The 27,980-nt window shown below is 41.6% G+C and overlaps 3 protein-coding genes across 6 annotated transcripts in view; 2 read left to right on the forward strand and 1 right to left on the reverse strand.

Annotated features, from left to right (window-relative positions):
• LOC307038153 (uncharacterized protein) overlaps window positions 1-6,483 on the forward strand; it is a 52,468-nt gene extending 45,985 nt beyond the window's left edge. Inside the window, exons 1-4 of one of the 3 annotated variants that reach the window (XM_079679455.1) lie at window positions 4,653-4,828; window positions 5,046-5,103; window positions 5,363-5,390; window positions 5,822-6,483. In XM_079679455.1, coding sequence (XP_079535581.1) covers window positions 5,384-5,390; window positions 5,822-6,300 — 486 coding nt within the window. In that variant the 5' untranslated portion in view covers window positions 4,653-4,828; window positions 5,046-5,103; window positions 5,363-5,383 and the 3' untranslated portion in view covers window positions 6,301-6,483. Of the gene's footprint in view, window positions 1-4,652; window positions 4,829-5,011; window positions 5,104-5,362; window positions 5,391-5,821 lie in introns of those variants that run through there. The other 2 variants (XM_079679454.1, XM_079679456.1) reach the window with 2 other exon arrangements.
• A 7,523-nt stretch (window positions 6,484-14,006) lies between these two features.
• The window catches only part of LOC307036820 (uncharacterized protein), a 39,049-nt gene continuing 25,075 nt past the window's right edge, over window positions 14,007-27,980 (forward strand). The window contains exons 1-3 of one of the 2 annotated variants that reach the window (XR_013807476.1): window positions 14,007-14,119; window positions 16,245-16,607; window positions 16,755-18,613. The gene's annotated coding sequence lies outside the window, so the exon portion shown is untranslated. Of the gene's footprint in view, window positions 14,120-16,244; window positions 16,608-16,754; window positions 18,614-27,980 lie in introns of those variants that run through there. The other variant, XR_013807475.1, reaches the window with a different exon arrangement.
• Window positions 18,969-22,847, reverse strand: LOC307036466 (uncharacterized protein). Its single transcript, XM_079676816.1, has 4 exons — window positions 22,684-22,847; window positions 21,469-21,524; window positions 19,767-20,129; window positions 18,969-19,631 (listed from the first exon to the last, which is right to left on the reverse strand). Exons 1-4 carry the CDS (start codon window positions 22,797-22,799, stop codon window positions 19,408-19,410), a joined length of 759 nt encoding a protein of 252 aa, XP_079532942.1. The 5' UTR covers window positions 22,800-22,847; the 3' UTR covers window positions 18,969-19,407.

A 27,980-nucleotide genomic window follows, 5' to 3' on the forward strand; every position in this document is an offset into this window, starting at 1 on the left:
AATTTCTCTGACGTCAGGAACGAGGAGCTCCGTCTATATGGCCAATTCTCCACCTATCAGGGGAATGAGAGGTTGCCGTGGCATGGCAACAGCATGGTAACAGCATGGTAACATGACGCTCGTGCCTCGCCCTCCTCCTTTCCAGGGGGGCGTGGTCAGCTGCAGCTCATGCAAAGACAGGGCTGGAGGAGAACAAAATAGAGCAAAATGAGGCATGGCTAAAATGCATGATCCGTTTGGTAATTTGAAAAGAAAACTTCACAGACATGTTTTATATAGGTATAACCCTACAATATATTATTCAAATATAGCATGATAGGTCCACTTTAAATGTGAAGGAATGTATGTATAACAAAATACATCAGTCATAAACAATACCGGAAACAGACATAGGCAAGATCCTCAGCTCGATGATTGGATGGTTTAGCCGCAATGCACGCTGGGATATGGTGTTTATGCGATGTGAAATCCGAAAACATTTAAAAAAAATTAAATAAGACTTTATTCCGAGTGTGCTTGCTTTTCTCTTTGAAAGTCATCACATGACATCGCATTGTAATACACGGTTCGGCTGCATTAAATATTACACATCTGCTGTAGTTATCTATTTATAGAGGCCTGCTGAGAAGACTTCTAGACAAACAGGAAGAACTGCCGCCAACACTGAAAACGTGACGTGGATCATAAATATATCAGCAATTAAACAACATCTTACATTTTTCACACAATACGTCTCCTCGCAGTATCAACACTAATTCGGCTGACTTTTATATTTGATCCAATTGGTAGATAGGCTGTATGTACACCATAACGGTGCACAGCTGATAGAAAGGGACACCTAGTGGTTAAAGCACGTTATTGAATTTTATTATTTTTATTATTAGAGCAAAGGTTTTTATTTTCTGGGGGAGTTTGTTCCAAAGCCTTGGGGCCACCGCCTCAAAGGCACGGTCACCCTTGGTCTTTAGCCTGGTTCGGGGCACCCTAGGAGGCCTTGGGGTGGATCAGGTCATTAATGTTGGCTGGGGCTTGGCCATGGAGAGCTCTATTTGTAAAAACTAGGACCTTAAATTGGGTTCTGAGATGGACAGGGAGCCAGTGCAGGGCAGAAAGAATCGGACTGATGTGGCATGTTTTTTTGGAACGAGTAAACAATCTGGCTGCAGCGTTTTGGACCTGTTGTAACCGGTTTATTGAAGTTGTGTTGAGGCAGGAGAACAGAGCATTACAGTAATCAAGCCGGGATGAAATAAAGGCATGGATAGCCATCTCAATTTCTGCGTTTGATAGAACCCCCCTGAGCTTGGCAATGTTTCTGAGATGGAAAAAACAGGTACGGGTCAGGAGTTTGATGTGTTTGTCTAGTACACTGGTTCTCAACGGGGGCGGGTACCGCCCCCCAGGGGGCGTTCAGAGAACATCGGGGGGCGCTGGAAGCAATATTTTTGAAAGGGGGGCGTTGAGGTGTTCTTGTGGGGCGTTCACGCATAATGTCTTTTTGTCATGAAAAACGCTGGCCACATTGTCTTTTCCTGTACAAAAAGCAGCTGTCAGCATCTTTTGTTGCTATAGGAAACCACAACTCTGCTTGCGATTGGTCAGCTGTCAGCAGTGTTATTACGGGTACGTTCGTAAATGCACGAACGGTCAGTCCGCTCGGACAACCCGTCTGTTCCGCCAGAGCACCCAGCTGTGAGCGCTCAGAGCGCAGCGCTCTGGACTGTGGAACGGGGACGCTCGGAGCGCTCCGAGCGCATTTACGAACGTACCCTACAAAAAGCAGCCGGGAGCGGACCGGAAGTCGTTGTAATTTTGGGATCGCGACAGACAGATTCAAACTAAGTGGTCAGTTTATGAAAATAATACCCGTTTCTATGTCTGCTACGACATGGAAGAGCTGGCTAGCCAGGCTGCTCCACACAGAGCTCTGTTTGTTCAAAATTACAACGACTTCCGGTCTAAAATGCAGACAGTACTCTATTGAATATCTTAGCTATGGCTTCATACCGTCTCCTACCAATGCACAACTCCCAATGTGTTTACTTTGCGAACATGTATTTTCCAATGAGGGAATGAAACCCTCACGTTTAAAGGAGCACCTTACCAAGATCCACCCGGATAAGGCAGATAAGGAGCGTCCGTTCTTCCAGGCCCTCAAAGAGAAACATGGTAGGAGCACCATCAGCAGTCTCTTCGCTAGGAAGACCACCCAGACTGACAGCGGGCTAATAGCGTCATATAACATCTCCTTGCTGATAGCCAAATCTGGGCAGCCGTCCACAATCGGAGAGAAGTTGGTACTCCCTGCCATCAAAGAGGTCATATCTACTGTGATGGAGCGTGATCCCACACACGTGCTGAAATCCATCCCACTCAGTAATGACACCGTAGCACGCAGGATTGATGAAATGGGCGCTGATACAGAGGAGCAGCTGTGTGCCATCCTGTGGCACACAGCTGCTATTGGAAACTCCATTCAGCCTTCAGCTGGATGAGACAACCACTTCTGACAACAATGTTCTGTTGATGGCCTATGATGGCCTATGTCCGCTATAGCACCTCCAACAGTCAGGAGATGGCTGAGGAATTTTTATTTTCCAAATATCTGGTCACAGACACCAAGGGCCAGACCATTTTTAATGCACTGGATGCTTATCTACAGGAGAAGCCAATCCCGATCAACAACATCCTCGCATGTGCTACTGACGGTGCCCCTTCCATGGTTGGCAGGTACCGTGGCTTCACCACTCTGCTGAAGGAGCAGGTCCCGCATGTCCTCACAGTCCACTGTGTCTTGCACCGCCACAACCTTGTGGCCAAATCTAAAAGTCCACCTCTCCACGAGTCTCTCAATGTTGCAGTAAAGGCAATAAACAAAATAAAAGCCCACGCCCTGAATAACAGATTGTTCCGACAGCTGTGTCAGGAAAATGATGAGACCTTTGAGCGTCTTCTTCTCCACACTGATGTCCGCTGGCTCTCAAAAGGAAACTGCCTTGCTTGTTTTTGTGAGCTGTTTGACAGCATCGTGGAGTTCCTGGAGGAGGTGAATGCAGCTCTCGGGGAACAGGTGTCATCCAGCCGCTGCGACATCATGTACCTCACAGACTTCTTTGGCAAAATGAATGAAGTCACGCTGAAGCTCCAAGGAAAAGGAGTTACTCTGATCCAGAGCAAGGCGGTCATCCACAGTCTCACCTCCAGGCTGGATCTATACCGGCAGAGCATAGGCAGAAGGCAGTTTGCTCATTTCCCGCTGTTGACCAAGGTGATCTAGCCTAGGCTACTAAATAATGATAATAATAAATAATACATGTAATAAATGTAGGCTACTCTATGCAACACTATATTTGTGTTCCTGGTTAGTATAAATAACTTATGTTCTGAATGTATTATGAGAATAAAAAAACATAAATTAGTAAACTAATTAGCAATAAAATAACCAGTTTAAAATCGGATGGTAACATTCTGCACCGATAACAATTTCCTGGTTATACTCATTGCAGGTGTCTGAGGCTCTAACCGATGAGCGCCTCCTCATTTACACAGACCACCTGAGGATGGTGAATGCCGACTTGAAGATCCGCTTCAGAGATCTTTTGGACCTCGATGTTCCCACCTGGGTGGTGCAGCCCTTTCAGGCGGACGTGGCGGAATGCGAGCCAGCAATACAGGAGCATCTCATCGACATCCAGAGTGACGATGAGGCCCAGGCTATTTTCCGCACCTCTGGCTGGGGCAACATGTGGGTCAAATACTCTCAGCGTTACCCGGCTCTCTGGGAGAAAGCGAGGCTGCTTCTTCTGGCTTTCCCAACCACATACCTCGTGGAGCAGGGATTCAGCCAGGTCCTCCACATGCAGTCCAAGTACCGCAATCACTTGAACTTGACGGCCTCAGGTGCACTGCGACTGAAACTAAGTTCTCTGCAACCCGCAGTGAAGAAACTGGCGGAGAACCACCAAGCGCAGGGCTCACACTAACCTTCCCCCCGCCGCAATTTGGCGAAATGCAACACCTTTCCGACCTGTTAGTTCTGTAGGCCTAATGTACAGTTTTGTAGCCTACTATTTGTTCTGCACTGGACATGTGTGAAATTGCTGCTGTTCCGTAGCAGTCTGTTTGTATTCTCTGCTCTTGTCTGAGTTTGTTTAACACTCATAAATATCATTTTTATTCACATTCACATGGCTTTTTTTTTCTCTGGTAAACTAATGATCATGATATTCCAACTGCCCAGTTAAATCAAATCTATTATTTGGCATTCAGTGACATGCTTTTTAAATGATATAAAACAGAATATTAGTCAACATTAATATTCAGGGAAGAAAATAAGTCTACTTTTTTTTGATGGGGGGCGGTAAGAGACCTGGATAATGGACAGGGGGGCGCTGGCCTAAAAAAGATTGAGAACCCCTGGTCTAGTAGCATAGACTGATCGAAAGTTAAACCAAGGTTTTTTATGTTTGCCCTTATGTTGCCACTTAATGAACCCAGGTGGCTTGCTACCTTAGAGGCGATGTTATCAGCCGCTAAGATCAAGACTTCCGTTTTCGATGCAATGAGCTGTAGGAAGTTGCTTGACATCCACCCCTCAATTGCAGACAGACATGTGATGAGGGTGTTTACATTTTCCATTTTGACGGTTTTGAAAGAGAAACATATCTGGATATCATCTGCATAACAATGATACGAGACACCCTCAAATTGGCTAATTAAGCGGCCCAATGGGAGCATGTACAGGGAAAAAAGAAGGGGGGCTAAAACAGAACCCTGGGGCAAGCCGCAGGATAGGGGATGAGAACGGGGCCACGGAGAAAATAGGAAGGTCAGTTGGGATATATTGCTTTAAAAAAAAGAACCTACATTGTGTTTTCAGGAATCATACTATGGCTGTTTGCTATCTGTTTTTATGCACTTATCTTTTTCAATATTTTTTATATCTGTGTTTCGTGTAGTGGAGAGTTAATTATGACCCCACCCACTAAATGTCAACTCACTTTCATTTTGAGCTCTTTCTAAAGACATTAGTTTCTTTCTCTTAGTTCACTTCTTGCTCACTTGTTGACACAGATCTCCTTCCCATTGAGCAGACTCCTTCGGGTAAGTTATCTATTTAGTCAAGTCTATTATGCAAACAACATGTATACATGCTTTATGTTAGGATGTATAGCTCATAATATAAACCAATTTGTGATTTATACGTTTGCTGTTTGCATCTAATTCAGAACTGAACACAAACATTTTTCAGCTAAAATAATATTTTAATTTCCATGACTACCATTATGTTTCCAGTTGAGGTGGTTCTCACAGAGAAACACTATCTCTAATCTGCTGCCAACATTTCCTCTTTCTTTTTCAGAGAGAATAATAAACCGTGAGGATGTCAGGTACGCAACATCCTCTTTAAGTGCATTCTTCACTCGAAGAAATATACTATATTTAGGATTAACAGTTAATTGATTTCTAACTTTAGTCAAACAAAGAACATTGCATTTCATTGGAGACATACAATTAATAAGTCTATCAATCTGGAGATTTTTAAATTAAAGAACTTGTTTTCCTGTGACTTTGTGGAGTTTAAAAGATTAACTTCCCTTAATACGTAAATAACGAATCATTGTGTCATTGAAATAGTTGTCAGTCAAATGTAGTTTTTACTCCAAAAAGCTGTTGGTTACAATGACATTTCAGGAGTAACGTGTTCATTTTCGTAAAAATGTTGTAACACTAAGAGCATAAAGAGCATCTGAAATTATTTGAATATGTGTTTCATGTATAATAAACAAAATATTAAATGCATGTCTCTTTTTGCATACAGTTGTGACCCCGAGAGGTGCCTATGTAGATGTAGAAGATGAGGATGAATCTGGTGTGACACTATCTGCAGGATTGGGTCATGTACGAGCTGAACGTGGCAATATTGGAGTTGAGGTCAAAGGGCCCAATTATGGCACCAGAGTGGTGTCCTCTGCAGAGGGAGATGAATTCTTCGCCAAAGCAGAACTGGCCAGTTATTCAGTTACTGCCGGCAAAGTTAAAACTGAGGCCAAACTGCCCAGTGCCAGCGCCGCAGCGATGTACTCTGAAAAGGGAGCTGAAATCTTCGCCAGAGCAGAACTGGCCAGTGTTTCAGCCTCTGCCGGTCCTTTGAAAGCTAAACTCGGTCTGTCAGCAGACACCGGTGTTGGTGTTCGTGATGGTAGTGTAGAGGCAAAGGTGCTGGGAACAGGCATCACCTTGGGCCGTACAATTGGCTTTTCTGTGGGCGGCAGTGGGTTTGAATTTAATTTATGGTAGAATGCGTTGAGAAGTTTATGACGAATGCTTTAATATAACAAAGAGTTAAATAATATTGAGATTATAGATAATGAACTGAAAATACAATGCAAAATGATTGTTCCTTTTCCTGCCTTCAACATCAAGTTATGCCTTCCAATCAACTTCATCTTGGTTTGTTGAAAATAAACTCATAACACTCAAGCCATGTTTTTTGCTCCTTATTTCCTGATGTGTTTTACAAAACATCCTGCAGCTTGCGGATACAATGTAATGTTGATCCTCGACACAACAATGTTAATAAAACTGTTGCATTTTTGCACAATAACCACTATATAGTTGTATAAATCAATAAAGCTATAACGTTATTGTAAAAGAATACTTATATTTTAGGGAATACTTTGCTCAATGAGACAAAAAGTAAGTCAGTGAAATGTTATGTATTTTTTAATTTATTTCAGCCATCACTTTTTTCTATAAAAAAACAATTTGTAACTTTGTCATATGGCATCATCTGGAAATAGTGCAGATAATTAGCAGAAATATGTAAATGCAGTATATGCTGCAGACTGCTACATTAATAGAAAGCTGTGCACTGTTGTTTTGTATTTAAAGTTTTTTATGATTTATTTCACTACTTGAATCTTAATGGTTTTATGTTTTGAATAATTGTACTTTTAAGAAGTCTGACCCTACAGTTAATGAACACATTTCTGTACAACTGATGACATTTCCATCAGCTCACCTTTGTGTTTAGAGCAAATAATGAAATGTTGCAAGCTAAAGCAACAGGGTGAACATTTTCAGCAGAAAACTATACAGTTTCACTTTTACGTTTATACTTTAGGGAGATTATTGATTTGTGTTATTTAAAGCAATAACAATATACAGAATGGTCAATCGTGAAATAAAATATTTGTAACAGAACTAGCCGAAATGTATTTTTAGTTTTTGAAAAAGGATTGCCATGAACTTGAAATCACATTCATGTCGTCCTTCACATGTGTGAACACCGGAGGGCATTCAGAAAACGATTGATCCTCAGGGTCTTAAGAAGGTACTGACCAAATGTAAAATTGATCAGATAAGCAGGCGCTTTTTAAAGTAAGGCAAGGCAAGGCAAGTTTATTTATATAAGGAGCCTTAAAATGTCTAAAATACACTCTGGAAATTACACTTTTCCATATGTCTAACATTATAAAGATTATTATGGAGAAATATTCATTTAAAAACACATTCAATACATTAAAATCAATGCTTTTTAGTCATACTTCACTTTCTGAAAGTCATGAGCATCTCGGGTTTCTTTTTAAATATATCAAAAGTTGAATTTCTTTTACATGACATGTGTTGTCCATCTGTGTGTCTCTGTGCAGGAAAGTTTACCATCCAACACGTCAATTCACCTTTTTAGAAGATGAGAAAACCTATAATTTAGGTTTTATTTAAAAGGCATGGTCTGCTGTCCCAATTTAATCACTTGCTACTTTACAGTTGGAAAAAACATGAATAAAAGTTGTTTTTAACAGATCTGTCTTCGTTTAACCTCGATAGAATATTGGTGGAAATCCCCCAAAGTAGGGACCCCACCTACTTTCAGTTTAATTCTGAGCTCTTTTAAAAAACAATAGCTTCATACTTTCACTTCACTTCTCACTTACACTCATTTATACTTTTGCTGTTTATTGTGTGCAGAATAATAATAATGTTTACATAATATAACATATATTTGTATTACCATTGCTAACATTATGTTTCCTGTTGAGGTGGTTCCCACAAAGAAACACTATCTCTAATCTGCAGCCAACATTTCCTCTTTGTTTTTTTCAGAGAGAATAATAAACCGTGAGGATGCAAGGTACGCAACATCCTCTTTAAGTGCATTCTTCACTCGGAGAAATATACTATATTTAGGATTAACAGTTAGTTGATTTCTGACTTTAGTCAAACAAAGAACATTGCATTTCATTTGAGACATACAATTAATAAATCTAACAATGGAGATTTTTAAATCAAATAACTTTTTTTCCTGTGACTTTGTGTTGTTTGAAAGATTAACTTGCCTTAATACGTAAATAACGAATCACTCTGTCTTTTTCAATAGTTCTCAGTCAAATGTCGTTTTTACTCCAAAAAGCTTTGTTAATATTTGTAAAAATGTTGTAACACTAAGAGCATAAAGAGCATCTGAATTTATATTTGAATATGTGTTTCATCTATAAAAAACTAAAGATGAAATGGATGTCTCTTTGCTCATGCAGTTGTTAGAGGGAGTGCCAGACCCGGCGGCAGACATACGTCTCTGGGCGGGCATTTGATTTACCAGCGTATGAGGTGTGATTTGTGCCAAAGAACAGATACGTAACTAAGCTAACTGAGCGGAGAACTGACGTGTCAACGTGCGCCAACGCCTCCATCAATTACAACGTACAATATAGGCGCCGTCACGACGTTGTCAGACGTCAGACGTCACGAGAAGGGTCTAGCTGCGGCCGCGGACAGTACAGTACACTACACGACACTACACGACACGCCCACCTGACACGACACTACGGTGGCTGAGAAGGGTCTAGCTGCGGCCGCGGACGAGAAGCCCCTCACTGCAGTGCGCAGTGCCCATAGACTGGCAGTGCCTCAATGAGCTCGATGTGGGCGGGAGCTCAACGTGGGCGGAGCTTCACAGAGGACGCGTTGCATCCTGTTTCCCGGGTAGCAGTTCTCTTCCCTCCCTTCAATCTAACCCTTCCCTTCCCTTCCCCCCATCCTAAACCTAACCACTCCCTACCTTTTTACCTAATCCTAATCTTCCTTCCTCCCTCCCAAACCCCAAAATCTCTCCTCCTGTCGTGTAGTGTCGTCAATTCGCTTTTAATGGTAGTGCCTCTCAGCCACCGTAGTGTCGTGTCAGGTGGGCGTGTCGTAGGGGTTTCACAACTACCAATATTTACTAGTCGACACGTTTTTCAAAATAGCAGTCGACTAGTCGACTAGTTGTTACGTCATAATAAAGACACACAAAGAGAGGTGTACAACTGTATTTTATATTGGAACTCATACAGTAACATTAAACAATGCATTTTAATTTGTGTTACATGGCTGAGTAAATAACAAACAAACACTGGACTCACCAAAATCGACAGCAAAAAACTCTTGTTTACATAAATGCCACTTAAATCCAGTGCGCAACACTTCGCTGTCCTCCACGATAACGTCCACCTTTCCATATTTTTGGTTTGGTTTGAACACCAACGCATCGACATGTAAGGGAAGGAGGCTTGACCGCTTTCGGGTGACAGTGTTGCCTGCCAGGGTAAAAACCCTCTCACTCGGGGTGCTTGTGGCTGGAATAGCCAGGTAGCTCCTCGAAAGCGGGGGAAGCGGTGCACGTTTTCTGCCCACCACTCCAGTGGATTATCCATTGTGGGGATATGCGGTGTCCGCTGACAGTAATCCCGTAGCTCATCATCCGCATCACTGTTGACCCGTGTTTTCTTGCTGCTCGTCTGCCTCTGTTCAGTGCTGACGCCGGTCCGTTGCTCACTGGTGCTAGCATTACTGCTAGTGCTAGCTGTCGGCAGCGGGTGTTTCATCTTCAGATGATTGCGCATAACAGATGCATTTGTATTGTACTTCAGTACAGCTGTACACAACTGACACTTCACTGTGGAGTTGGTTACATCTTCGTTGAAGTACTGCCATACATAAGAATGTCGGACGTGTTTTGGAGCATTTTGCAGCACCTCGTTTACCTCCATTTTTTTCACGACTAGTTGACTAGGGCCTACAGCGCCGACTAGTGGTAAAGGTAGTCGACTAGTCCACTAGTCGATTAGTTGGTGAAACCCCTAGCGTGTCGTGTAGTGTCGTGTAGTGTCATGAACGCTGTGTCCCAATTCAGAGGCTGGGTCCTCCTGAGGACCCAGCCTCCTGAGGACCCAGCCTCGCAGTCCGCGGAGGACCCAATGAGACGGTCTACGGAGCATGTCCTTGTACGTCACCGGCAGTTACCCCTACATTTTGCCGCCCCCGTCACCTAGCAACCAGCTGCAGTCACAAGTGCCGGTAATAATTTCTGACACTAGGCAAAATATTTTCTAACTGTTTTCAAACTGTTTTCAAACTGTTTTCAAAATTGTTGCAGTAAGATTTGTATAACAAAAGCAGTTAAATAAATAAATTAGCTTTATAATGAATCCCAACAATATGAAAACCAAACAGGGTTTAGAAATATTTTCACTTCATATTATTTTATGTATGTAATAGAAAGAAGACATCTCCAATTGCCCGTATATTTAAATACACAAATTAAATAGGTTTACTTTTCTTTCATGTTGTTTACTATTTGGGTGAGTTGAAACCCTATACTTACATTTAAAAACGAATCCAGCTGAAACCGTTGTAGCCGTTGATGGGACGTTACTATGGGATTAGTTTAGTATCATAAAGATAAAGCAACACTTTCTCAGAATAAAGCAAAACTATGAGTTTAAAAGAAGAAAAAAACGAAGTCAAGCAAAATAAAATACATTTTTAAAAATAAAACTATAAATTGCAAACAAATCATTTGTGTAATCATGTAAACTATAAGTCTTTTTTCTTTGTTTGAACATAGGTTTTTGTTTGCAGTTCTTGTTTCTTCTTTCTCAATGATCAGACTTTTGCCCTCTCTGCAGCTCTTCTCGTTTACGCTTCCTCATTTTTTGTTTGAGATTTTGACACAAACATCCCAAGTGGGCGGGACTTTCTGGGGTGCGTCCCCATTGGCTACTCAGTTTTTGAGTGACAGCCCACTACACCACAGATCATACAGTGCAACTCATGCAGCAAACTCCGGAGTCCACTCGGCCACGTTAGTGTTGGTGCCTCCTGGGGAGTTTCATGAACATATCGGACTTCTCTTATGGATTGCTGAGCTTTAGACTTGTGATGTGTAGTTCATACTTTATTCCAACTTTAAATATTTTAATACCTGAACACACTGCTGCTGTTAAATAATTTCCCAATTTGGGATAGATAAAGTGTCTGTCTATTTATTTTATAGATTAAAAAAACACATCTATGTATTTTCAAGCTAAAGGTGAAAATGATATACATTTAGCATTACAAATTCAACATACTATTCCTAGCCTGAGGAAGATATGAATAATCAACAGATTTGAATGGAATCTCTAACATTTTCATGTAGAATAAAGACAAAAGAATCATTATACAAATTACATTTATTGAAATTTGAACCAGAAGATGAAGTCTCAAAGAATGTTTTAAATAAAAGAACATAAAACAAAAAGGTGGATAATAATACAATCTATTAAATTATGTAAAGACATTTGGTCAAATGAAATGACACTGAGCAAGTGATAACAGTAACGCCAGCGTGGATGAAGATGGTGCAGGTCTTTCTTCATGCCCCCCTCCCCTGCTGTCCCCTCAGAGGAAGTGGGGAAACGGGATAAGACTCAGGACGCCACACTGTCTCAATGATCCACACTGTTAATATGAGAGGAAAATAAATGTTATAGGAAATGAAAAATATGAAGTTAACAAATAAAACACAGCTCAGGGGCAGTCATGGACGGTAGGTTTTCCTACAAAGTTAACTCAGCCTCCATTGATTTTCATATCAAATTAGCGTGTTAATAAAATAAGCTATCATGGCTTATACTTGCATATCTAAACAGAATCATGAAAGCCTGTTGGTAGAGTCAGGAACACGAGTCCGTTTGAGTGTGTGCGCCGGTGTCTGAACGCTCACTGCTAGCTATGTAGCTAACTGTTAAGCTACTTAGCTTGCATTGTTATGGATCTAAAGGTAGCAAAAGCTAACTTTCATAGCACAGCTTTACTTCTCACTTAAGTGACAATAAAGAAACAGACCGTATAGCACAAACAACACAAATGATCAATACTTACATATATTTTCACTTGTAGTATTATAATAATTGAAATGCTGGTTATTCTGGGGGTGTTCTATCCACACTGGCAGCCAACAGCACCGCAGCTGCCTGCACTGTACAATCGCTGGAGGACTGGGCTGTAACTCAAAAAGTGAGTAGCCAATGGGGACGCACCCCTGAAAGTCCCGCCCACCTGGGAGGTTTGTGTCAGAATCTCAAACAAAAAATGAGGAAGCGCAAAAGAGAAAGCTGCAGCGAGAGCAAAAGTCTGATCATTGAGAAAGAAGAAACAAGAACTGCAAACAAAAACCTATGTTTAAACAAATAAAAAAGACTTATAGTTTACATGATTACACAAATGATTTGTTTGCAACTTATAGTTTTATTTTTGAAATTTATTTTATTTTGCTTGACTTCGTTTTTTTTTCTTTTAAACTCATAGTTTTGCTTTATTCTGAGAAAGTGTTGCTTTATCTTTATGATACAAAACTAATCCCATACCTTACAAGCCATATATATTTTTTAAAACTCATTCGTCACCGTCACCCGTTGCATCCTGGGATATGGTACACCGCGGAGTGTACAGTGTACAGTGTACATCGTATGTATCCTCTAAATCTGGGGAAAGAAGGCTGCATTTGCGAGCCGCATTTGGAGGAGTCTTGTATTTTGTTTGAATTGGGACAGCCTTCGTTTGGCGGAAGTGACGTATGCGGTCTCCGAATGCATCCTCAGGAGGATGCGGCCGCTGAATTGGGACACAAGCTGTGGCTTCTTTCCCCAGATTTAGAGGATACATCTGATGTACACTCCGCGGTCTACCATATCCCAGGATGCAACGGGTGACGGTGACGAATGAGTTTAAAAATATATATATGGCTTGTAACGTCCCATCAACGGCTACAACGGTTTCAGCTGGATTCGTTTTTAAATGTACTCACCCAAATAGTAAACGACATGAAAGAAAATTAAACCGATTTAATTTGTGTATTTAAATATGAGGGCAATTGGAGATGTCTTCTTTATATTACATGTAAAATAATATGAAGTGAAAATATTTCTAAACCCTGTTTGGTTTTCATATAGTTGGGATTCATTATAAAGCTAATTTATTTATTTAACTGCTTTTGTTATACAAATCTTACTGCAACAATTTTGTTTTGATAGGGAGCAAGGAGCAGACTGCGCAATTTATCCAGATGCGCGGGGAGAATGAAGCCCTCTTCACGGGGGCCTGTTGCGACCTCGGGAAAATAATTTAAACATATTATATAACACCAAAATAAGTACAGCTAGATCTGACTCCATATTGAACAGTTTTGAAAACAGTTTTGAAAACAGTTTGAAAACAGTTTGAAAATATTTTGCCTAGTGTCAGAAAGTATTACCGGCACTTGTGACTGCAGCTGGTTGCTAGGTGACGGGGGCGGCAAAATGTAGGGGTAACTGCCGGTGACGTAAAAGGACATGCTCCGTAGACCGTCTCATTTCGCAGGCTGCGAGGCTGGGTCCTCAGGAGGACCCAGCCTCTGAATTGGGACACAGCTACACACACACACACACACACACACACACACACACACACACACACACACACACACACACACACACACACACACACACACACACACACACACACACACACACACACACACACACACACACACACACACACACACACACACACACACAAACACACACACATACATACACACACACACACACACACACACACACACACACACACACACACACACACACACACACATACATACACACACACACACACACACACACACACACACACACACACACACACACACACACACACACACAGGGCCGGCCCTAGACTTTTGGGGGCCCTAAGCGAGCTTTAGCTTGGGGGCCCCCCTCGCTCTAGCGCGTTCTCACTTCACACAACACAGAACCAACTTTTGTCTTATGATGTTAGTATAAGCACACATATTGTATAAATAAGCATGTAAACACCGTGGACCTAACCTCCTTTGGGGGGGTCCTCACCTCCTCTAGGGGGGTCCGGGGGCATGCTCCCCTGGGAAGATTTTTTTTAAAATATTGAAGTCAAAAGCATCAATCTGGTGCACTTTGAGAGCAAAATTAAGAGATCTATGGATACATCTCTCAACACCCATATGAAACAGAACTGTCATCAGATTTTTCTTTATGGATATTTAACAAATCACTCCCCTTTCAAACTGTATTCTTGTTTTGTCATAGAGTATTTCATAACTGTTTTTCATTTATTCTCTCTGGCTGTCCATCTCATGATGTTCACATAAAAACTAGCTGTCAATAGGAATATCATTCAGAAGAATTATAATTCCATGCAAAAATCTGTCCCAAAAAGAGGTTGCACATTCACATTCAGGTGTTGTTTTGGCAACGTCAGTGGCCAAACAGCCACATTCACTGCTGGAAATACGTTCAAACATGCTGTCGATACGTAAAGCACTGGCAACTAAGCCACCATTTCAGCTGACTTTTCTCAGAAATACTGTCACATAACATCCATATATTTCAGTGCTAGGTTGATGCTTAGCTAAGCTAACTATGAAACACTTTAACTGACAGGACTCCGGGTCAACTGTGTACTGTAAGGTAGCTTCTAGCTTCATGTCGAACAGTAAGTCAACATTTCCCAGAGAGCTTTCTTTGAAATCACCAGGTAACGCTAAAAAACATTACATTTAGATTGTATGACGAAGTGTTTATTTAATATATCTGGCTAGCTATAGCTACTTGCTAACGGTTTAGCTTACCCCCACGATTCAAAGTAACGTCAACGTAGCTGTAATTTGTGCTTTGCTTACAAGTTCGCATAACTTGGAAGTTACTGACATGTACATACCTTGTTTACCTGGAACAAGTGGTGGCTCTGGGGTTGTTGTGTGAACCACCACTTGAAAATTGTCGTCTTTTTTAAGAACAAATGTTCTTTGTCCATCTTCAAAAACTCTGAGTCTGAGACTGAAAGTTTATTTCAAACATTGTCACAGCTCACAGGATAGGTACCTGTCAGCCAATAAGACAGATGTTTATTTCCATTCAATTCTCTGGTTCGTCTGGTGCCTTGCCTCTGTTGCATTCACTGAACACGGGAAATTACATTCCTGCCGTCCTCTCTAGTGTCATGATGAGGTTCAGGTAAAGCACGGTTAATGTATTATATTATTGACTCAATAATATAATACATGACTTTGAGAGTAGACAATCTAGGCATATTAACAACATTAATTAAACATACTTATCACAGCGACGGTGTACTGTGCTAGGGGGCTCTTAGTGTGGTAGTGTGTATTCATCATTCGAAAGAGGCAACAACCGGAACAACCGGAAGACAGAGAAGAAGAACAGACTCCGTGATCTAAACAAACAACAAATAGCGTTTTTCTTTCCATTTTCACTCTCGTCCATTGAAAACATGAACGAACAGGAGCTCTATAAACCGATGAGGTGAAATAGCCGTCCGTGTGTGTTCCATCTTCCATTTTAAATCCTTTGTTTACCTCCCTCACTTCCGTTAACGCTTCTCATGCAATGTTTCGCTAGCTGAACAGCCAATCGGTGTTATACCTTTGTCCGACTTCCGGTGGTGTTCCCGACGCCGATTCAACATGTTGAATAGCTGTTGCCTAGTGTTCATAGTTGTGTGACCTTTCACTTTCTTCACACTCAAAGTCTAGGCTGCCCACGCTCATGTTCGGCCCGACTCCCATTTACTGCCGATTTCGGGCCGGTGTATCTGGGCCTTTAAAGAGTCCCTCTGTGTCTCCTCCACAGAAACATAGCTGCAGTTTAAAGAGTCCCTCTGTGTCTCCTCCACAGGAACATAGCTGCAGTTTAAAGAGTCCCTCTGTGTGTCCTTCACAGAAACATAGCTGCAGTTTAAAGAGTCCCTCCGTGTCTCCTCCACAGGAACATAGCTGCAGTTTAAAGAGTCCCTCTGTCTCTCCTCCACAGGAACATAGCTGCAGTTCAAAGAGTCCCTCTGTGTCTCCTCCACAGAAACATAGCTGCAGTTTAAAGAGTCCCTCTGTGTCTCCTCCACAGGAACATTTGTAGTGAATGTGACTCAGACTTCCTATCAGGCAGAGGAGAACCAGAACATCACCCTGGAGTGGACCTTCAGCTCCAGAACAGACACTTCCCTCAGATCCATTTCTATCCTCTGTTTCCTTCATATTAATGACCGACCCTCAGTTCTGTTTGAACTACGTGAAGGTGTTGAATTCCCAGAGTCTCAGGATCCACAGTTTGCAGGACGAGTCCAGTGGGACAAAGACGTCCTCACAGCAGGACGCCTCACACTTCATGTCTCCAGACTCAGGACCAGTGACTCTGGGTTTTATGTGTGTGACATACTCGTCAGACCTGATGGGACTAACTCTAGGAGATGCTGGCTCAACGTCACTGGTGAGTAACCTGTTGCAATGATAAATAAAGATTCAAAGTTATTTCAACCTCTGATGCGAAATAGGATTATTATATTTAGTTTTCATTATCACAAAAAGAGGTCTTCTCCCCGTCAACATGATGTTACTAACTGTGTATTTCCCACAGCTGCTGCTGAGCTCCAAACCCAGAGACCAACAGAGAGTCCTCAACCAGAGAGAGAGAGGACACACTGGATCCCCTTTGGAGTGGCAGTTGGAGCAGCTGTACTTTCTGTCTCTTTCTATGTCTTCAAAGTTTGCCGTAGGAATAACCCGACTATCACGAGTCGAACAACAAAACATGTGTTAGCATCATCAGAGCATAAAGTAAAAACAAAAACAAATGCAATAAAACTCAAATCGACTCCAAAAAAGTGTCAGAAAGCTACAGATGATGGAAAATGACTTTGTGTGCAGAAGCTTTTATGAAGAGAAACCCAAAACATGAGAATAGTGTTTATTGATGTATTCCCTGTTTGCTGTAATCACATTACATTCTGTGAGCACTACACAAACGGGAAAGACCATTTAAAAGATCACTGGAAGTTATCCACCATGTTTCAACTATTGATCCTTGATTGGATTTATCCGTGCTGATTGTACATTCGGTGGAGTGGAAGAAACTCAAGTGTGAGTTATGTACATTTATGATAATGGAACAGGTGTAGAAAAAGTTTTCTTTCTTTTCCCTCCATTATCCAACATGTGGTTTGTAAAGAGTCCATTTATAGAGCAGAGCAGAACAAAACAAACTAAGCACTTGTTGAGTTAATGTAGGCCTTCATCTGATTCACCAGCACTTCCTGTTCTGGCTTGAAGTGAATATATCTGCTCTCTCCTTGTTGTTTGGAGTTTGATTCTTTACAGTTTTTGCACTTATTGTAAGTCGCTTTGGAAAAAAGAATCAGCTAAATGATATGAAATACATTTTGAGTTAAATACTAATGTTAATTTGCTATTTTTGTTGGAAGATGTATGCATACGTGTGTCCAAAGGTGGAGTAAAGGATGCATCACCTTGTGTGTGTGTGTGTGTGTGTGTGTGTGTGTGTGTGTGTGTGTGTGTGTGTGTGTGTGTGTGTCAGCCCCACTTTGTTTTTACCTGTGGTTATTTGTTAATACAGAAATCCTATTTTGAATGTGCTGCAAGGAGGCTGGTGACTTCAGATCTGTAATACGTCATTTGTTGTCCCTCAGAAAACTGTAAAACTCAAGTTTGAGTTCCTTTTTGATCTTTTTTTTGAAGTGAGATATGAACAGACAGATAGAGACTAAGGTTCAGATTGAACTTGAAACACGTGTTTGTTGAGGCAGTGTGAGTTTCACTGTAGAGACAGGTATTATTACAAAGTGTTCAATCACTGTCTCCACTGCAGGATGTGAAATGAGGACACCTGGTGGACAGGTGCAGAACGACAGCAACAGAGAAGCATCAGCAGAAACATCTACAGATCTGAAATAAATGATACATAAATCCTTCATAAATGTCACGTGATGTTTCCTTTGAAACAAACACACACTCCTCTGCTCACTGTCAGTGTGCAGCGGTGTGTATATTTCATATTTAAAACTCTGATTAAACTCCTCACTGAATCTCTAAGGCTTGGTGGAAACATCATAAACTGAAGGCTCTCAGAGAGCAGTGCATGATGGGAACTTTCTGTTGATTTAAAGTTCAATACACACTTTAATTAAACTGTAAATATGATTGAATTAGATGTATTAAAGTGTTATTATGTTGATACATGTTATGATTTATGCCAAACGCCTCTCAGCTCGCTGTATTCATGATCAGTTCTCCAGATACAGAAAGGATATCTACTCTGGTGTTCCTCATATTTAATATCTACAGTGTTGTTCTTGATAAATGCAGCAGGGGGCGCTCTTTACTGGCCCTCAGCTCTTCCTGTTTCCAGCTGGGATTATTTAAACCTCTTATTCTCTAATGATCACACAGATTGATTTGATCTGGGATATTTTAAATGTTTGTTTCAATATATTCCAGTCTGTTTTGCTGATTAAATAAAATAAATGTACATATGTTGTAGCTGCTGCTCTCATTGGTTCTGCATGGTCTGCTGGATTACTAAAAACAAACCATGCAGGCTGCGTGTGAAGGACCAGAGACTTCACAGCATGTTTTGAAATGGAAGTTGCGTTGGTGTTTGTGTGTTGGTTGTTGACGGCAGTGTGTGCCCCCCGTGGTAAATGATTGCCTCCCCATTTGATTTGTTCTAGAGCCTGACTCATGAATGTAGTGGAGTAAAAGTATAAAAATACTCACCTTTCTTACTTAAGTACAGAACTTGAGTATATGTTCTAAGTTACATTACACCACTCTGTATATTTAAAATATTTATTTGTAAATGTAAAAACAACATGGCTTTCAAACATCTCACAATAACCACCGGCCGAGAGCAACTCCGATAGGAAAGATTACAGTAAATGATACATTTTAAATAAAATTACAAATGCTGTGGATAGACCTCACAGCTGCAGTGTTACACAAACATACATATGGACCAAATGACAGGAGCTGCAGGATGTGTCAGAATGCAGCAGAGATTCCAGCCTATAAATAAATCACATTAGAAAGACTTTTGATTGGTACAGATTCTCTCAGAAATCACATTTGGTCATTTTAGTTTATTTCTCAACGAAAGAGAGATAAGATGTTCAGTATACCTGAAGTAAAGTGTCAGAGCGCTGCAGATCTAAAGAGTCAGTTTTGTGCAGGAGTGTGAAAATGTCTTTAGATGAGCATTAAAGTAACAGATAGTGTCAAACAGTTTCTGTTGGTCCACCTGCTGAACTGTTACCTGTCCCTGAGTCTGAACCTTCTTCACTGGCTGCTTGTCGTCTGAAGTTAAGAAGCACACAGCCACACAGAACAACCAGTGCTAACGCTGAGTAGAGGCCAATCCTTCCCCGTCTTCCTGTGTTGGGAGTCTCAGGTTTGTTTCTTCCTGTGTTGGGAGTCTCAGGTTTGTTCCAATGTGTTGCTGCTGTAAAAACACCAAACAACTCTGTGTCAAAAACATTTCCCTGATAAAGAAAACTAAACATTTCATTTTAACATTTCTCAGGTTCTCGTACACCCTGAGAGTTTAACATTATTAAAGATGAATGGGGTTACTCACCAGTGACGTTGAGCCAGCATCTCCTAGAGTTAGTCCCATCAGGTCTGACGAGTATGTCACACACATAAAACCCAGAGTCATTGGTCCTGACTCTGGAGACATGAAGTGTGAGGCGTCCTTCTGTGAGGACGTCTTTGTCCCACTGGACTCGTCCTGAAAACTCTGGATCCTGAGACTCTGGGAGTTCAACTCCTTCATTTAGATTAAACAGAACTGAGGTTCGGTCATTACTATAAAGGAAACAGATGGTAGAAATGGATCTGAGGGAAGTTTCTGTTCTGGTGCTGAAGGTCCACTCCACGGTGATGTTCTGGTTCTCCTCTGCCTGATAGGAAGTCTGAGTCACATTCACTACAAATGTTCCTGTGGAGGAGACACAGAGGGACTCTTTAAACTGCAGCTATGTTCCTGTGGAAGAGACACAGAGGGACTCTTTAAACTGCAGCTATGTTTCTGTGGAGGAGACACAGAGGGACTCTTTAAACTGCAGCTATGTTCCTGTGGAGGAGACACAGAGGGACTCTTTAAACTGCAGCTATGTTCCTGTGGAGGAGACACAGAGGGACTCTTTAAACTGCAGCTATGTTCCTGTGGAGGAGACTCAGAGGGACTCTTTAAACTGCAGCTATGTTCCTGTAGAGGAGACACAGAGGGACTCTTTAAACTGCAGCTATGTTCCTGTGGAGGAGACACAAAGGGACTCTTTAAACTGCAGCTATGTTCCTGTGGAGGAGACACAGAGGGACTCTTTAAACTGCAGCTATGTTTCTGTGGAGGAGACACAGAGGGACTCTTTAAACTGCAGCTATGTTCCTGTGGAGGAGACACAGAGGGACTCTTTAAACTGCAGCTATGTTCCTGTGGAGGAGACACAGAGGGACTCTTTAAACTGCAGCTATGTTCCTGTGGAGGAGACTCAGAGGGACTCTTTAAACTGCAGCTATGTTCCTGTAGAGGAGACACAGAGGGACTCTTTAAACTGCAGCTATGTTCCTGTGGAGGAGACACAAAGGGACTCTTTAAACTGCAGCTATGTTCCTGTGGAGGAGACACAGAGGGACTCTTTAAACTGCAGCTATGTTTCTGTGGAGGAGACACAGAGGGACTCTTTAAACTGCAGCTATGTTTCTGTGGAGGAGACACAGAGGGACTCTTTAAACTGCAGCTATGTTCCTGTGGAGGAGACACAGAGGGACTCTTTAAACTGTAGCTATGTTCCTGTGGAGGAGACACAGAGGGACTCTTTAAACTGCAGCTATGTCTATGTGGAGGAGACACAGAGGGACTCTTTAAACTGCAGCTATGTTTCTGTGGAGGAGACACAGAGGGACTCTTTAAACTGCAGCTATGTTTCTGTGGAGGAGACACAGAGGGACTCTTTAAACTGCAGCTATGTTCCTGTGAAGGAGACACAGAGGGACTCTTTAAACTGCAGCTATGTTCCTGTGGAGGAGACACAGAGGGACTCTTTAAACTGCAGCTATGTTCCTGTGGAGGAGACACAGAGGGACTCTTTAAACTGCAGCGATGTTCCTGAGTTTAAATTTGAGTTATTAGGAAAAATGTATCAGAAAAAACAGTTAGGCACTTTAAAAGTTTAATTATTGAGAATAAACATTGAACTTTTAAGAATAAATTACTTGCAAAAGGTTTTTCAAAAATATTCAATGTGTCTAAGTGAGAAATAAAGGAGTAAACTAACCAGAGACACAGGGGGTGAGGAAGAGGAGCAGCAGGATGAGGAAGATCATCTTCTCCCTGTGAGAGGACACACACACACACACACACACACACACACACACACACACACACACACACACACACACACACACACACACACACACATACATCAACGTCACACATTAGATATTATGGAAAATCATGACATTTTTTGAGCTTGGGTCCCTTAGAACATTTCTGTTTTGGGTCTCATGCTGAAAAAGTTTGGGAACCCCTGTACTGGAGTATTTAAATGTTTTACTACTTCATACTTCTACTCCTCTACAGTTCAGAAGTACATGGTGTACTTATCCTCCTCTACATGTATTTAATACCTTTACTTAATTCACAGATGTGGATGAATGATGTGAAATATAATCAAGTGTTGAATCGGACTTTAGTTCCACCTGGAGTAAATCCACAAGCTACCCTGCAGTACACAAAGTCATTCACGCTTCGCGTCGGGCCGAACCACGCCCCTTAGCTATGATATAATGAGCATATACCACGGCCTGTCGTGAGCTATTGCTTAATTATATTATACTAATAAAGGTATTCTGATTCTGATATTTATATATCTACAATATAAATCCAATGCAACCTTAAAGTTACAAGATACAATATATAAAATACACGATCCAATTAGTCCGTTCTGCTTCCTCAGATATCTTTGTGTATCTAAAAAGAAAGAAGCTCCTGACAGCAGTACTGACAGTGCAGTAAAATGTGGTGCAATGACATGTTAGCTGTCAGACGCATGTTCCTGCTGTAGATGTTTCAACTCTTTCAAATATTTGAAATGTTCCACATATTGTGGGGAAAGGTTTCTTACTGGTTTGAAACATTGTTTAGGATGTTTTTGGATCAAATACTCTGGTATAATGTACACTTTATTAAACTTTGTAGGTATTTTTCAAAGAGAATTCAGCATGTTCTGCTGTGAAATGGAATATCATGTGACTGCTTTAACTCAATGTAATACTGTTGTTTGGATCTGAAGCCATACATTGTGTTCTATAAGACCATCACATGTCTGTATTTCTAAAAAGTCCCTTTTCATGAGTTTCTCAGAAAAACTGTGTTCAGATTGTGAAGAGGCTGATCCAAGAGGCTTTTTAAAGATTTACATTGAAGGTTAACAAGGAGGAGACGTTGCTCAACACAAAATAAACAAGACACAAGTGGAAAAGTGACTAACCTCATGATGCTCTCTCTTTCTCCCATCACCAAACGACAGAGGAGTATGTCTTTAGGTCTTGACACTGAGCAAAGTAACGTCTCCTTGTTCCCTGAAGGGAGGGAGCATGTTATCATCCTCTAAAAGGGGAAACACTTCTCATCCTCACAGGAACTACAGGACTGACCACATGTACAGTATAATGTCATTTCAGTGGTGCAGTTACTGACCAGAGTAATTTAATTTTTAGGGAAGCATTTTGTGCTTTTAAAAATGCAAACAGGATACATGACTTCTCACAGAATGAAACTTTGCAAGGGGAAAGAGGATGTGTTCCAGCATGTCCTTTATCACAAGAGGAAAGACTGAGCATATTTTGACATCAGCTCTGTGTGGTTATTTTCACACTGGTATCACATCCTGTTTCTGTAACTATAACCCTGCCATACAAAGCATCCCCCCAAAGAAACGTGTTTCTATTAATCCCACCCTCAAGCACTTGATGTAAAAATCCATTAGCTCATTTAGACCCTAATAATTAACACAAAACGGTAAAAGAGAAATATTTATAATTCAAAAGATGCTGACAAAGACTATAACATTTGTAAACATATATCTTGATTATTGTATGACAAATATGTAAAATTAAACAATAAATGTTAAAGGTCCCATGTCATGCTTTTCCGGTTCTTACCCGTCCCCTTGTTTGTTATGAAGGTTTTTCTGCATGTAAACGGTCTGCAGAGTCACAAACCCTCAAAGTACACCCTGTAGGGCAGGGGTCACCAAACTTTTTTCTCTGGGGCCCACATTATTGTTCCTGACTGTGATGGGGGGCCGGGGCCGAGTCAGCTTATTGTGTAGAAGAGATTACTAGCCCGGCACAGCCATCCCCACTACTACTTCCACATTACTATATCAACACTTGATTCCTGTCACATATTTGTTTACCATCTTTACTAGTGGTTTACAAAAGTAGCAATTGAGTCTTCACACTTTGCTTTAATTTGAAATACCACAGATATTCCATTTATTTGTTTTCTAATAAAAATAACATCAAAGCTGTCAAGGTAAGAAACATCTGCCTAGTTGAGGTGATTGACACTGTCAAAGGTGAGTTCAAAATTATAAATTATAGGTAGGCCTGATGATAATAATAATAATAATAATAATAATAATAATAATAATAATAATAATAATAATAATTGTGTGCAGCACTTAATAAAGGTCAAATAAATAGGCCTATAAAATAAATAAAAAACATCAAAATTATAATAACATGAGTAGGCTAATAGAACTAGCCAACTCTTATGCCTATCCAGGTGAGCATGTTCAGTTAACATTTTGTTTGGGTCAAGGTGAAAAGGACATGAGCAGTGTAGGCTCAAAACTAAAGCACAACAATAATACAGAATAATGGCAATCAAAATCAGTAGCCTATATGTAGGTGAGCTGGATTTGTACTTGTTGATGAATTGTGCTGTCTTTGGGATGGGATCAGCAACAGCAATCTCCTCTCCTCACTTCAGAGTGCCTTCTGGAGCCCTGGCATGGAGGGATGACGGATTGAACACAAGAAGCACCATATTCAGTAAATGGCAAGACATGCTGCTGCCTGCTTTTCTCTGTGACATAATTTTACAACATATGTAGCAAATTAAAAAGAGCCTTCACATTTCATATTTATAGCAATTAAAATCAGTAATTGTTAAAATCAGTGTGCTTACCGTATCAGTGTGAACTGTGTGTTTGCTTCTGGCTGATGAGAAGTTCAATGTCTGGTTGCAGTCTAGTGGTAGCCAGTCTCAAGGTCTGATGCAAGTGTTTATCTGTGAGTCTGTTCCTTGTTGTATTCTTGGTTTGCTTCATGCGGGAAAAGGTTTGCTCACAGATGTAGGTGCTGCCAAAAACTGTGGACATCTTCATTGCATGCTGTTTGATGTTTGGGTAGGTTTCCCCTGGGAGCGAAGCCTAGAACTCAATAGGACTGTCAGGCTTGAACGCATCTTTAAGGATATCACAATTCTGCAACTCGGCTAGTTCAAACTGAAGAGAGGGATGGGCATCATTTATGTCGGCAGCAAAGGGGTTCTGGAACAAACGTATTGCTTTACCGTTGACATGAAGCTCACGGAACCGCACACTGAACTGCCCCTGCAGCATTTCCAGTGCATCCATGCACTTTTCGACTGGGAACGGGACAGGTGGTTTCTCAGCGCAGTAGCTCTGGGTGGCAGGGAGATGCGTAAAGTCCAGCTTTTCGACCTGTCTCACAAGCATCACTAGTTTGACCTCGAACGCTTTGATGTGGGAATACAGGTCACTGATTAGCTTCCCTTTGCCTTGGAGCTGCACGTTAAGGTGGTTCAATATTTCAGTCACATCTGTTAAAAATGCGAGGTCCCATTTCCATTCTGGCTCGGTCAGCTCTCGTACCGTTTCACCTTTAGACTGTAGGAAGGTGTTGATTTCGGGTAGCAGGTCGTAGAAACGGCGCAACACTTTGCCTCGGCTTAACCACCGGATTTCTGTGTAGTACAGCACATCCTCGTAGGCAGACTCAAGCTCGGAGAGGAAGGCCTGGAACTGTCTGTGTTTCAGACCATTTTTTCGGATGTAGTTGACACAGTGCACAACCACCTTCATGACAGACGCCCACTTCAAAACTTTGCAGCATAGGGCTTGCTGGTGAATCAGACAGTGGACTTGTAGTGGGGGGGTAAGACCTCGTTCCTCGAATTCGCTGTTCAAGCGCTCTACTAGCCCCCTTGTCGTGCCAACCATACTAGGTGCGCCATCCGTAGTGATGCTGGCAAATTTACACCAGTCTAGACCCAACTCTTCCATTGTTTTGCACACTTGGACAAAAATATCCTCTCCTGTTGTAGTTCCTTTGAGGCTTTTTAGTGCTGCCAGCTCCTCAGACACTTCAAAGCTTTCGCTAATCCCACGAATAAAAATGAGCAGTTGTGCTGTGTCCTGCACATCATTGCTCTCATCCATGGCCAAAGCAAAAAACTTGAATTGTGACGCTTTCTCGTTCAGCTGCTCATAAACGTTGTCCCCCAATTCTTCTACTCGCCTGGTCATAGTAGTCGCGGAGAGACTCACACCGTTGACTGCCTCTCTCTTGTCGGGACACACCTCCTCGGCCACAGCAAGGATGCATTTTTTAACAAAGTCCCCATCAGTGAAGGGCTTCCCATGGGTAGCTAGTATGTGAGCTACCTTGAAGCTAGCTCGAACAGCAGCCTGGTTTACCTGGGTTTGGCGAATGAATGTTTGTTGTTGTGCTGCCAGTCCGCCGTTCATTCTGTGATTTCTGTCTGCTCTCGCTTGCCCTCGCAAGCTAGCAAAGTCACTGTGGCGGGTTTCGTGGTGACGACGAAGATTATATTCCTTGAAAACCGCCACACTCTCTTTACAGATAATGCAAACGGCACGGTCCTTATACTGAACATAAAAATAGTCGTTGGTCCACTGTTCTTTGAAAATTCTGCACTCTCTATCAACTTTTCGTTTAACATTAACGTTAGCCATTTTTGCTGTCCTGAACACCGACAGTTCTCTACGCGTGCATTGTCTGTCACTCACTTGATCTCCATCAAGTCGGGTGACGACAATTCGGCAAATATAGTGCATTTTATTTTATAACTAAATATAATTTTTTTAACTGAAACAAAATCAACAAAATACGAAACGCAGACATGTTATTATTTTCCAAAAATCAATTTGAAAAAAATAAGCCATGACGACTTTTGGGGATTTGCCTCATAGGGCCGGTTCAAGTAGTGGGGGGCAGAGGGGGTGAGGGCCGGTCAAAGGGGGGTGGCGGGCCGGATCCGGCCCCCGGGCCGTAGTTTGGTGACCCCTGCTGTAGGAGTACAACTCTAACACAGAGAAGACCTGTCTATGCTGCCCCAGAACGCCTCGTTGGACATTTCTCTTCTTCTTCCTGGGTACAGTGACATATTGGGTAGTGACGGTTCGGGCTGGGTTTCGCTGTGTCCCGCTGTCTCGCAGACCCCACGCAGCAACCAGGAAACAACACCAGTAACCCAGCTCACAGTGTCCGCTTTAGGACAGAGAGTGAATACTGAAGGATTATTTGAATTATTTGAAGGATTAAAGTAACGTGGTATGACAGGAAAGTTCAATCTGGTATATTCCTTTTAATGTCACCTTATATATATTCATGTGTGTTGAATTAGAAGGGACAAAGTATCTTTTCCCTCCCCCAATATATTGAGGTGAATTCCTTGTGTTTAGAGAGAGAGGTGAGAAGGGGACACCATATTTGGGAATAGTGCCAGACGCTGGAATGCTTCCCTCGTAAAAGAAGGGGGAGCGTGACACAATCTTGTAGCAGATGTGTATGTGTTTTCATTGAAGTAAATATAAATGCTACATGATTACTGGTCAACTATACCTCTGTTCTTATTCTTTCATGTGTGGGTACTAAATGGCTACAAACATTGTGGAGAAATTAGCTTAAACATCTTTTATTACTCTATATGAAATGGAAGCAGTTTTTATGACAGGGACGAGAGAGTTGGAGGAGGGTAGCACATTCCGAAGAGGTTCAGCAGGTCAATTGTCAGGGGAATCGACTTGTTTTCAATAGAGGTGTGTGGTTAGTTACTTTGTGTTAATAATAGCAGTATGTGTAAAGGAAGCTGAAAATATACAATGTGAAACCTTTTATTTGAAGTAAAGATGTGAACAATAGCTCAAACAAATGGAGGGGCTATAGGTAAGCCTGTGAGAAGTTTGACTATTTGAAAAGCATCTCTAATACTGCTTAAGAGCATAGGTAATGTGTTCCTCGTTGTTATTGATATGAAAGTAATTAACATGTATTATGTATATTTAGCCAACTATAACAACTATATCTTAAAACATACTTTTAACTTGTGTGTGGCAGTCAGGAGGCGGGAAGATGGACTCAGGGACCAAGGGCCATAAAGGGGATGTGTGTGTGCTGGCTGCAAGATGTGAAATAAGATAAGGAAACTTGTTGTTGAGAGCAAGTTCGTACCAGACACCTTTTGGTGTCTGGTCTTTGTCAAACTGAATGAGACTTTTTGTTTCCGGGTTTCTTCTGCTGTGTCGCACTGATTGGGTGCGACAGGCCATGTGTTGGTCTCTGCCAATAAGATGACCTCTGGGGGAAAGCACGTACACCTCCTCCTCCTGTGTTTTAGTATGAAAGACTGTGTTTTCCTTTGGTTCGCGCTCTTGTTTTTCACCGGCCGTTCCTGAGACCTGTCTCACACGGTGGTAGAAACCTGAGCCCGGAGTACTCTGCAGAGTGCTTC

The sequence above is a fragment of the Notothenia rossii genome, assembly GCF_949606895.1.
Source record: "Notothenia rossii genome assembly, chromosome: 4".
Lineage (NCBI taxonomy): Eukaryota > Metazoa > Chordata > Actinopteri > Perciformes > Nototheniidae > Notothenia > Notothenia rossii.